Raw genomic sequence first — 12,500 nt, forward strand, 5'->3', positions numbered from 1 at the left:
TGTCACAACATTTATTTACGTCCAGCATTGCATTAATTTTTCGCCAAGATCTTGTATTGATGATGGGAGATTCGGACCACTGCGCAGTTTCCTCCAGCACATCTCAAAGATTCTCAAGGGGGTTAAGGTCTGGACTGTGGTGGCCAATCCATGTGTGAAAAAGATGTCTCATGCTCCCTGAACCCCTGTTTCACAATTTGACCCCGATGAATCCTGTCATCTTGGAATAGGGCCGTACCCATCAGGGAAGAAAAAATCCACTGATAGAATAACCTGGTCATTTGGTATATTCAGGTAGTCAGCTGACCTCATTCTTTGGGCACACACCATTGCTAAACCTACACCTGACCAACTGCAGCAATCATAGCACTTCTCCCACAGCTCTTACCTATTTGCTTAGTTAAATCCAGATGGTGACCTGTTTTTGGCCAGGTAGTGTATGACCATTTTATTTTATTTATATATAAATATGTGTCTGCATATCTATCTCTGTGTGTGTGTGTGTGTGTGTGTGTGTGCGTGTGTGTGTGTGTGTGTGTGTGTGTGTGTGTGTGTGTGTGTGTTTGTTTTTGTGTGTATGTCTGCATTTGTGTGTGTGTGTATGTCTGCATCTGTGTGAGTGTGTGAGTGTGTGTGTGTGTGTGTGTATGTGTGTGTGTGTGTCTGTGTGTGTGTCTGTGTGTGTGTGTGTGTGTGTGTTTGTTTTTGTGTGTCTGTATGTGTGTGTGTGTGTGTGTATACCTGGCAGTCCACACTGAGCATGTGCAGGGCGGTGGTGCGTACAGGCGCGCGTGAGAACATCTCTTTGAGCTGCATCAGCACGGCCTGCTCCAGCGGCTTGTTCCCCTCCGGCAGCAGCAGCGACTCGAACCTCTCCAGCCGGAAGCTGGACTCCGTCTCCTCCCGCGGCCTCACAAACGCCACTTGCTCTTCCTCCGCCGACGACGCCGACGTCACTTCCTGTGTGTCCACGTCCCCTTCCTGTCGCAGGGGGAGCAGCAGCGGCGGCGGCGGCGTCTCCAGGAAGCCGAAGCTGGTCTCGGTGAGCCGGGCGCGGCTCTGCCACTTCTCCTCGGCGCGGAGGCGGGCGGCGTGGCCGCGCGGCAGCATGGACGGCGGGATCTGCGGCACCAGCACGTCGTAGAAGCACGAGGGGTCGGGGCGCGGCCTCGTCGACGGCGTCGCCATCGCCATGGCAGCGGCCAGCGCCGAGGGAGAGGGCGTGGCGTTGGGGGAAGAGGGGAAGAGGGCGGAGACGCGCAGCGGTTTGGGCGGCGCCCGGGAGTGCAGCTGCCCGTCGGAGCCGCGGAGTGTGGCGCCTTCGGGGGAAGGGGAGGGGCCAAAGGAGGAAGTGGGGTTGGAAGAGGAAGGGGAGAACGGGGATTGGCCGGGGCGCTTGACCGAACGCGGACTCAGGAGGGGCTCGCTGCCCGTGCGGAACACTGGCGAGATGGGGGCGGGGCCGCAGGTGGTTGATTGGTTGATGGGTGGAACTCCTGGTGAGGGGAAATGAGTCAGAATGTGTGCTTGTTTCAGAGTAGGTCTCAAAAAATTCGAATATCCTGGAAAAGTTTATTTTTTTTACCCCCTAATTTAGTTCAAAAAGTGGATCTTTCACATATGCTACATTCATTACATATAAAGTAAAATATCTCAAGCCAAATTTTATTGTAATCTTGATGATTACGGCTTATTAGCTCATGAAAACCAAAAATGAGTATCTCAAATATTAGAATAAGGAGGTTATAATACAGAAATGTCAACCTTTTGAAAAGAAATGAACTAATCTAGATACTATATTTGGCCCCTGAAAATGGCCTACAGTAGCCAGGGTAAACTAAACCCAGACGAATATGCTCACTACCAATGGCAGCTCTGATATCACTTGATATCAGGTGTCATTTTTAAATGAAGATAGGGGTTTCATGAATTAGTCAACAAGGCCATAATCAAAATCACTAGTCGGTGCTGTAGTCATAGACAAAATGGTTTGGGTAAACGGGCTAGACATTCTTCAGACTTTAGTAAGTAAGTATATACTCTTTTGATCCGGTGAGGGAAATTTGGTCTCTGCATTTATCCCAATCTGTTTCCAAATCCAAATCCAAATCCAAATTAGTGAAACACATTCAGCACACAGTGAACACACAGTGAGGGGAAGCACACACTAATCCACGGTGCAGTGAGCTGCCTGCAGCAACAGCGGCGCTCGGGGAGCAGTGAGGGGTTAGGTGCCTTGCTCAAGGACACTTCAGCCGTGCCTACTGCTCAGGGTTCGAACCAGCAACCCTCCAGTTACAAGTCCAAAGCACTAACCAGTAGGCCACGGCTGCCCCATTTAAAATGTCTAAAAGGAAGTAAGTTGTTATTAAAGTATTGAAGCAGCTCACAATAAGAACACGTCTGCTACGGATAAACTTTTAAGGAAGTAAAACCTTCTGCCAACAACCAGCACTTGTAATAATGTTATGTTGTCTACATAACGACTAGACAACAACTATTAGTTGTTTATTTTTTGCAAATTCAAATTAGTGCCCTGTGCATTCATGACTGTGTTTGTGTTTATGTGTTTATGAATTTTTGTGTGTGTGTGTGTGTGTTTGTGTGTGTGTGTGTGTGCGTGTGTGTGTGTGTGTGTGTGCGTGCGTGCGTGTGTGTGTGTGAGCTCACCTGTGCGCAGGTTGCTGTCAGACTGAGCTGACTGTAAGGATGGCCTGCCCACATTCTCCAGGTTTGCCGGCTGACTCCCGCTCCTTAAGGACAATGACACACACACACACACACACACACACACACACACACAGACACTCATTGTTACTAATAGCAACTAAGCACACACACACATAACCCACAAGCTACACATTGCCTCCTTGGAAAGGTAAATATACGTACATATTTCTACAATCACATCAATGGTAAATACAAACTACAAAATGTTTACATAAGTCATTATACATAAACATTATGAATGTCCAAGCCCAAGCCATGTTCTTGCATATTATTGGTTGAGGCTGAGCTGAAGGTCGAAGGTCAAGTTTTCAAGCTGAGGTGAATATCAGCACGTGTGCTTCGATGTATGAGAACCAGTGAGTGTGTTTCTATGCTTTTATGCTTATCAGGTATTGATTGTGTACTGTATGTGTGTGTGTGTGTGTGTTCACCTGTGTGTGTGTGTGTGTGTGTGTGTGTGTGTGTGTGCGTGTAGGTGTGTGTGCGTGTGCATGTAGGTGTGCGTGTACTGTAGGTGTGTGTGTGTGTGCGCTTGTGTGTGCGTGTGCGTGTACTGTAGGTGTGTGTGTGCGTGCGCGTGTGTGTGCGTGTGCGTGTACTGTAGGTGTGTGTGTGCGTGCGCGTGTGTGTGCGTGTGCGTGTACTGTAGGTGTGTGTGTGCGTGCGCGTGTGTGTGCGTGTGCGTGTGCGTGTACTGTAGGTGTGTGTGTGTGTGCGTGTAGATGTGCGTGTGCATGTACTGTAGGTGTGTGTGTGCGTGCGCGTGTGTGTGCATGTGCGTGTGCTGTAGGTGTGTGTGTGCATGCGCGTGTGTGTGCGCGCGTGTGTGTGTGTGTGCGTGCGCGTGTGTGTGCGCGCGTGTGTGTGCGTGCCTACTCACCTGAGCAGGTTGTTGTTGGGGACCTGCAGCATGTCCATGTGCGTAGAGCTTAGGCTCCGCCTCTTGCTGTGGTCCCGAGGCGCCTTGGCCACCTGGCGCTCTCTGATGACCCGTAAGGGCAGGGTGCGCGTGATTGGGTGGAAGATGACGGCGCCAGACGCGTGTGAGATGGGCAGACGGCCGCCCACATGGAAACGAACCAGCGCCGGAATGTTGTCAAACTGATCGTCCTCAAACTGGAAAAGCTCCCGCGTGTAGCCCTGCACATATGTGATATAATCCATACATCTAGTTATTGGTTATATCCATCTAATATACACAGATACGTTTGTGATATAATCCATACATCTAGTTATCGGTTATATCCATTTAATATACACAGATATGTTTGTGATATAATCCATATATCTAGTTATTGGTTATATCTATCTAATATACACAGATACGTTTGTGATATAATCCATGTATGTATAATATAATATACAGCTCAAGACTAGGTTTGAATGAGCTCCATACACCCACATATAGTCCGTGTAGCTATGCGTAATCTATAGCGATCATGTATGACACATCTGTAAATATGTTGTATATCCTATCACAAACCCATGGCTCATTTAGTTTATTTTGGTACCATGGGTCACCAACTCAGCTGTAGAACTGAGCCAAGAAAGTTGAGATTTCGTGGTCCATAATTAATTAGCGTCCATCAACATCTCCTTGAATTTCCCCTGGGGATCAATAAAGTATCACATTGGTTTGATCTTACTATAATCACACAATAAAAGGTCTCGGGTTAAAGGTGCAGTCAGTGGTTGTGCAGGAAGTCACATTTGTTTATCTTTATATTTATATTTAAATTTATTAGCAGACGCTTTTGTCCAAAACAGCATACACTATATTTTAACCAAGGACAAAACGAAACACACTAGAGAGGTAGCTCACCCCTCCCTTCAGTATTCCCAGAGAAACTCGTTTTCGTTTGGGGGACTGGCTGCCCCCAATTTGTTTGTTTCCAGTTTCCGAAGCCTGAGCTACCTACAGAGGTCGTCTTTTTTACACTGCACTCACAGAATAGGCAGCTGGTGGTCATGACTCATGAGGAAATGATTGCTGAATGTGACAAAAAGAATTTTTGAGCTTGAAATTGTGTACAATCGCTGACTGCACCTTTAATGTGTTAATTTTGACCGCACTAGTGTACACAGTATTGTGCATCCACATGCATGTCGTTCACATGCTGCCCTAACCACCTGATTAAAACCACAAACGCACATCATCTCAAACACAAGCACACAACTCTCTTAGATCATCACCCCCCCCAACCCCCACCCCCCTCTCACACGCACAAAAGCCTCTTTCCGACCAAGTAGTTACATGAACATAGTTATAGGAACAGTCCACTTCTACTGTAAACAGTTCTACTAACTACTCTCCCCCAAAACCGATTTTGCCATTTGCATTTGCACTGGCCAAGTGGCCATAGGAACTGGTTGCCCATTCAATTGCAAATTGCCCATTCAACTTGGGTTGACAGTGGGCGTGACTTATAAGTTGGGCCAATCAATGTAGACCTAGGTCACTAAAGGCTGTTTTATGCTTCTGCGTCAAATCGACGGCGTACCCCCACAGACCCCTCTGCGTCACTGCGAACCCCTCTCCGACCCCTCCGCTGTAGCTCGCTGCACCTCCAAAAAATTGTAACTTCGCTCCAAGGCGACACAGACCGCAAGGACTGTGATTGGTCAACTCGTCCTGTGTGTTGATAGTCGTTGTAAAGTGTCTATATGTCAGTAACGTTTTGAAATTAGCACTTCGCCAGCAAGCAGTACTTTGTGGGCAGTTGTGCTAAAGTTCGCTTGCTAACATAACTTAAACTGGCTGGCAGACACCTTGCAAATAACCTCAGACAAGGGTTCTAGGAACGCTATGTTCTGCAAAAATCCCCCCGATGGGAAAGGGACTAAACACACACACACTCTCACTCTTTCTCTCTCTCTCTCTTGCTCTCTCTCTCTCACTTTAATGCTTATCATTCTACACACACACACAAACACACACACACACACACACTCACACACATACAAACACAAACCTTCTTGGGGCGTAGCACCACGCGGATGATCTTGAAGTGCATCGGCCCGTCCTTCCAACGACAGCTGAGCACGTAGTCATCGGGACTGGAGTGTGAGTTGCGTATCAGGAAGTCCCCATCCCGCTCCAGCAACGTCTCTGCATCCTACAGAACAGAGAGAGAGAGGGAGAGAGAAGGAGAGAGAGGAGGGAGGGAGGGAGGGAGAGAGAGAGAGAAAGAGGGTGGGGAGAGAGGGTGGGGGTAGAGAGAGGGTGTACATGTTGTTGTGGTTCAAGCTTATTGTTATAGTTGTTGTTGTTGTTCTTTGTTGTTGTTTACGTGCCTTGACAACACAACATTCTTGTTGTGTCAATGAATGAACCTTTGAAAACATATGGAGAAAGTGAGGGGTGGGGTGGAGAGTTTTACGGCTGGTTTTATTGCCGCTGGTGATGGTGTCGTAGCAACATCATTACAATAATGACTTTTCTCCCCAGTTTAGCTTCGGCAATGCTGCGTAAAACATTACAGTTGTGCTAGCAAAGCGCAACTGAGACGGAATAACCATTTCAGAAGAGACAGAGAGAGAGAGAGAGAGAGAGAAAAAAAAAGAGAGAGAGAAAGAGAGAGAGTGCAGAAGTGTGTGTGTGAAAAAAGAAAAGATAGAAAGAGAGAGAGAGTGTGTGGAAGTGTGTGTGTGGAAAAAGAAAAGAGAGAGAGAGAAATATTAGAATATTAGCAATAGCTAGAAAGAGTAAAGTCACCCAGAGGGAAGGTGTCAGAAGACCAGTTGAGGTGAAGTGAGGATAAGAAAACAAGAGGAAGAGAGACAGAGCAGAGAGGAATGCATGAGAGAGAGAACCGAGAGAAAAAGAATGAGAAGTGGAAAGTGCCAAGAAACAGGTGATATGGAAGGACGAAAAAGAGAGAGAGAGAAAGAGAGAGGAAAAACAGAGGACAAGAAAGAGAGAGAGGAGAAACAGAGGGAGAGGTTAGAGGAGAGAGAACCTGAAGTGAGGAGTGACAGTTGGGGTAAGGGAGGGCAAAAGAGGCCCTGTTTACATGTGTGCTTTTATCTGTCTGTGTGTGTGTGTGTGTGTGTGTACCTCTCTGTTTATCTCCCCGTGGTACCAGGCATGGCTACGTATGTCGTCTGTGTTCAGCTTCAGCTCCTCCTCTAGCTCCTTCTTCAGGGACTCCATCATGTCTTTACGTCCACCAAACACCTGCACAGTTCAACAGTCTGTTGCCAAACGCCGCTTTTCCCCCAAGTACATTATAACAATATTTATTCATGAGCGCTGAACTAACTTAAACTACTTCTTTGACATGCAGCTCATTTACCATGTCACAGCAGACACGAATTTGGACCAACCAAAAAACATAAAAACGTGTTTTGTTTTATTGTGACTATTTGTTTATGTTAGCAGCTGAACTGAATTGGCAACGTGTGGTCACGGTAAATCTTACCTGGCTTAGGAAAGCGGCAACACTCTTCCGCTTGCTGCAAAACAAACCAAAAACACAGACACCATCATGAGTACAGCTGCGAGAGAAGTCGACCCCGTGAACTGATGTCAGAGACGCTGTTTCTCATTTGTGTTAAGTCAATTTGCTCCCCCCGCGGAGAGAGCTGTTCCGCCAGCCTACCCCAAGAGGGCCTCAAGCTTGTTTAACTGAATGCGTTTAAACAAACAAAAAAAGAAAGAAAATCAGCTTTTACAATCCAGACGTTCTACCTTAATATCTTCTCGGTGTTTTACAGACTAACAGGGAAAAATAACGGCATGTTGCTCCAACCACTAACCCCATCCGCTCACACACAAACGTGCAAAATACACACGCCCACACACACGTGTCTCCTAAGTAGGATAAGTTTCACGCTATAAGTATGTGCATTTTATCTTATACGTCATGTTTGTTTTTCGGTTATCATTCTGGCCCAAGTTTTCTGCTAAGTCGAATTCTGAGTTCTGTATCCGCCCAAACTTTCACCACACCCGAGGCTGCTGTCACTGTTGACTTCGGTTCAAGGCTGTGCGCGGTCCGCTGTGGGATTCTGATTTCGCAACCGAAACAATATGAGAATGAGACCATGGTGCGAGATCTTTCATGGCCGTTAATCATCGTTGGGTCTGTCTGGGCGATACAGGGATGATGTTGTGAAAATTGGCCGACAGGGACTCTCTCGGACACTGAGAACTTGGCAGACGGGGAGTGTTGTGCGTGTTGTACAGGATAGGGGACGCTGCCAAAAGGCCTGTGTTTTCCGCGAGGCTAAGTGTCTTTTAATAGCCTTTTCCTTCCCATTGTAGTGCACCCTCCTCTGTGTCCTGAAACAGACGCAGGGCGGGAGAAGCGTGGGGAGATGTTGCCGTGGTTACGCGTTTATGTCTTCCTGGTGTGGGTCATGGGAATCAAAAATGTTTTCCTCATCACCAAAAGCTCAACGTAAATGGGAAGTAAGCATAGGCCTATGTCCCGTATAGGTTACATTAACCCCCATTCAGAAAATCACTCCTTGATCCATTACGCATTGACCCCTTTAGAGCACAGTGGCAACAACTCTCATACAGAAAAATAACATCCACATATATGCAGCTTGAACATAGTCCAGTATATTGTATAATATATTGTAGCCATCTATTCAAATATAAGCTGAATGCAGCTGCATATATTTCAATGGGATGTGTAGGCCTGCCATTAGTTACTCCATTATTTCCACATGTACCTATGTTGCCTAACTGGAGATTAAATACCCTGCAACTCTGCAACTATCATGTACGGACGTTAAATGGCCACATTAACTCATCGTTACCTTACTGTAGTAGGCTAAACAGCACAGTGTTGAGCTATTCTGTGCGTAAATTAAGTATTTTGACAATGGAGTTCAACAACCTGCGGTTCAACAACCCATCGGGTTTCGGCCAAACTCTCTCATTACAAAAGATTACTCATCGTTACAAAAGTGCGTGACTTATATGTCTATTTCACGTGTACATGTAGGCGAAAAATCTGCCACCACGACTGAAGGCAAGAGTCCAAAAGACTACTTGGAGCCTGCAGCAGGTGAAGTAAGCGTAAGTATGGAGACTGACAATTTACAGGCAACGCCTTCTGATAAAGAATTAATTAAGAACAAGAAGCAAGTAGCCGAACAAGAACTTTTGAGTATAGCCCACTTTAATGAATTGTAACCTACTCTTCTGAAAATGCAGTCTAGTGAGAATAGGTAGCGTTCAAATCGTACAGCATTCATGCAACTGAAAGGTGTGTTTAAATGGCAAGATTTGTTTTACAGCAGTTTTGCAGTTTTACAGTAGACGAAAAGTTTGAAATTAAACTCTCTTCTCTTACCTGTAGACTTGTGGTTCAGGTTCTTCACATATTCAACCTGGGATTTTGGGTTTCGAAAACACCGGCACTGACAGCCCGAAACCACACATTTAAAACATCAGATGTATCCTGGAATCTCACCCTATGCTCAGCCATTGACGAGTCTTCACACGTTTCCTGGATCACCCCCCTCCCTTCCTCAGCGCGCCTCTTAACCGAGAACCACTGCTGTCTACGGAATTCCACGGATTCCGCAATCTCTTGCCCCGAGCCTACGGGCGGGCGAGTTTAAGACCCTCCTCCTCCTCCCGCCGCGCGCAGGAACTTCACGGTCTCACCTTGTGCACTGACACGATACTGTCGAACCTTGCAGCCTGCCTGTAACATGTTTGTCTTGGCCCGTGGGACTTGTGGCGGCTTGATACACCCCGCCCTCTTCCAGTGTACAGCGACCGACCAGTGCAGCCTCGGTTGCCAGCTGTTCCAGCGGGATGGCCGCACACGTGGTTGGCCCAGACAGGGAAAGGTTTACTACCTTGCTTGCCTTGCAGTGTTGCGCAAGAGCTACTGCACTTCACCCAAGGCCGAACGACCGTCAGCGGCAATAGGGGGTTGCGAACAGTGAACAATTCTAGAAAGATGACAACTTTCTCAAGATGACAACTTTTACAGGTAGCTAATTAACCTCAGTAACTTCCTTGGCACTATGTCATCTTGTACTCAAAAGTAAACAGAGTAAAACAACAAAAAGAGAAATATGTGATCATGGCTATATGGTGTCATTTGGTGTTACTCAATATTGTTTTGCCTTATATATTTTTCATATCCATTAGTTATTTTCTGCTCCTTGTTAGGTTAGTGAGGTTTTTAGAGGTGTTTCATGATCAGTCATTCTCCAATGCAGGTAAACTGTAATCCACAAATCCCCTATGGCACAGCGAAAATGTAACATTCTGCAACTGCCACACCCCAGGTCACTCTGTGTGTGTGTGTGTGTGTGAGAGAGAGAGTGAGAGAGAGAGAGAGAGAGAGAGAGAGAGAGAAAGGGAGAGAGAGAGAGAGAGAAAGGGAGAGAGAAAGGAATGTGGAGGTAATCTCACTGGATCAGGTGAAGCAGACTGCAGAATTCGTTGGGGGAGACTGGCGTGGGAGAGGGAGCAATAGGGGGAGCCAAAGACAGCACTTTCACTGACTGCGGGAAAGTTACACTTGAACTTTACCCACAAAAACATGGCAGTACAAAAGAATGGGTCAGAGGCCGAATTGCAGACACACACACACACAGGCACGGTACTGACATTGTCACCACAACAATGACACATGACAGAATACCCCTGAATATAACTGTGTGCAGACAGATAGAAACAGATATAGAGTCAGGCACTTATTGGGCAAGGCGCGCGTGTGTGTGTGTGTGTGTGTGTGTGTGTGTGTGTCTGTTTCTGTGTCTGTGTGTATGTGTGTAGTGTACCTGCAATCTCTGCACATATACACACACCCACACCCACACAAGTACACACTCTCTCTCACACCCACTTGCTCTACCACACACATACACCAATACATTATGTGTCACATACACACACACACACATAGGCACACATGCACACCCACACACACACACACACACACACACACACACACACACACACCCAGAGAGCCAGTCTGTCACCAGCTATACCTCTGCTTCTGCTTCTGTGTGGTAGGCTCCTCAAAGGGAGGTTGAAGGTCAGGATTGGGCTCCTCTAGCGGACGGAGCTGAGAGCAGGACGAGGAGAGGCGGGCGCTGTTATCGCCACGGCGACGGAGGCGGGGCACAATGCTCTGGCGGAAGAGGTCGTTGCGCGGCCGGCTGAGGTCCAGCGAGGAGCCTAGCGAGTGCTTACGGCTCACCCTACGCTGCACCGTTGCGTACACATCTGGGGAAGAGGACCGCGGTCAGATCACTCTCACTGGTAAATTGTGTGTGTGTGTGTGTGTGTGTGTGTGTGTGTGTATGTGTGTGTATGTGTATGTGTGTGTATGTGTATGTGTATGTGTATGTGTATGTGTATGTGTATGTGTATGTGTGTGTGAGTGAGATTGAGGGAGAGAGACAACAAGCCCCTACAATACCTGCCTGTGATCGTCTCTAGATAGTGAGTACTTGTGACTAACAATGTGTAATCCTGTGTGCATGTGTGTGTGTGCGTGTGTGTGTGTGTATGTTTGTGCATGGAAATGTGTGTGTGTGTGTGTGTGTGTGTGTGTGTGTGTGTGTGTGTGTGTGAGAGTGTGTGTGTATACATGTGCGTACCTGTGGTAGGCTGCAGTCTCTGTTGGTGTCTGCCTAGCTGGGCGAGTATGGTGGCTCTATGATCGGCAACATCCACCCCTGCATCTTTTAGATTTTTATCAGTTACATTCAATAAACCCTACACACACACACACACACACACACACACACACACACACACACACACACACACACGCACAGACACACACACACGCATTAGAATACTGCCCTACTGGGTAGAGTTTCAGAGAGAAAATATAGATATATAAATATTAATATTATAAAATATATCCAAGACTGTAAAGGCAGCAGACAAACAGAAGCAGATCATGGTGGAAGGTGATTGAAAAAATCACACACACACACACACACACACACACACACACACACACACACACACACACACACACACACACACAGCCTCAGCTCCACCAAACTCTGGTGTCAGCTGGCATAAACACAGACACCCACACACTGGGGATGAACTGTGGTAGAATAAATCACTGTACAACAGGATCAAAGAAGACGCAGGAGCAGCTGATGTTCAAGTGGTCACACTTTAACCCACGAATAACACGTAGCTATTACTCGATAGAATGTGCCAGACTCGGTGGGTGAGAAATCATATGAAGAGTGTGGTTATAAGCATTAGTAAGTCTATTGTGTGTTTCAGGTAATATAAATAAAATCACAGTTGTGTTATTTTGATTGAGTAAAGGAAAATCAAATACCCAAATACTGGTTAACTGAAATTACTTGAAGACCAAAATGTAAAAAAAAGATATCATGTTTTGGAAACAAACTATTCATATCCAAGTAAGCCCATGGTATCAAGTACCCTACAGATAAGCCAAAGCTATTCATATTTTTGATTTTTATTGAATTTGAATTTGACCAATAGGCTCCTTCTGTCTGGAAATTCTTAAAGATAAAGGACAATACATGTACAGAAAGAAACATTTCTGTGCTATCTAGGTTAAACAAGAAATTATCTTAAATCAATGTGTGGGTGTGGATCATTATGGGCTTAACCGTATAAATGGAATGGCTTAAAAATATGTCATCAGCAAACTAAGATGTGGAGAATCTCACCTCCAGACCATAATACTCTCCCTCCAGGCTCTTGGTGTACTGGGGCAGGCCAATCTGTCTCAACCACCATGCTATAGATCGATTGTTCATGTCTGTCGCAGCCTACAGGACATATA

The 12,500-nt window shown here is 46.4% G+C and overlaps 1 protein-coding gene across 4 annotated transcripts in view; it reads right to left on the bottom strand.

The window, feature by feature from the left end:
- Window positions 1–12,500, bottom strand: part of sh2d3a (SH2 domain containing 3A) — a 20,744-nt gene that overhangs the window by 6,894 nt on the left and 1,350 nt on the right. Inside the window, exons 2-10 of one of the 4 annotated variants that reach the window (XM_076287648.1) lie at window positions 12,385–12,486; window positions 11,314–11,397; window positions 10,699–10,936; window positions 7,152–7,185; window positions 6,788–6,907; window positions 5,703–5,846; window positions 3,611–3,870; window positions 2,671–2,753; window positions 742–1,496 (exon numbers count right to left, since the gene is read on the bottom strand). In XM_076287648.1, the coding sequence (XP_076143763.1) occupies window positions 742–1,496; window positions 2,671–2,753; window positions 3,611–3,870; window positions 5,703–5,846; window positions 6,788–6,907; window positions 7,152–7,185; window positions 10,699–10,936; window positions 11,314–11,397; window positions 12,385–12,454 (1,788 nt within the window). In that variant the 5' untranslated portion in view covers window positions 12,455–12,486. Of the gene's footprint in view, window positions 1–741; window positions 1,497–2,670; window positions 2,754–3,610; window positions 3,871–5,702; window positions 5,847–6,787; window positions 6,908–7,151; window positions 7,186–9,038; window positions 9,390–10,698; window positions 10,937–11,313; window positions 11,432–12,384; window positions 12,487–12,500 lie in introns of those variants that run through there. The other 3 variants (XM_076287638.1, XM_076287658.1, XM_076287668.1) reach the window with 3 other exon arrangements.

Source organism: Alosa pseudoharengus, unplaced genomic scaffold, assembly GCF_046254945.1.
Source record: "Alosa pseudoharengus isolate Yale_2024_CS ecotype anadromous, Long Island Sound unplaced genomic scaffold, YU_APseudo_1.1 YU_APseudo_1.1_scf_1, whole genome shotgun sequence".
NCBI classification, from domain to species: domain Eukaryota; kingdom Metazoa; phylum Chordata; class Actinopteri; order Clupeiformes; family Clupeidae; genus Alosa; species Alosa pseudoharengus.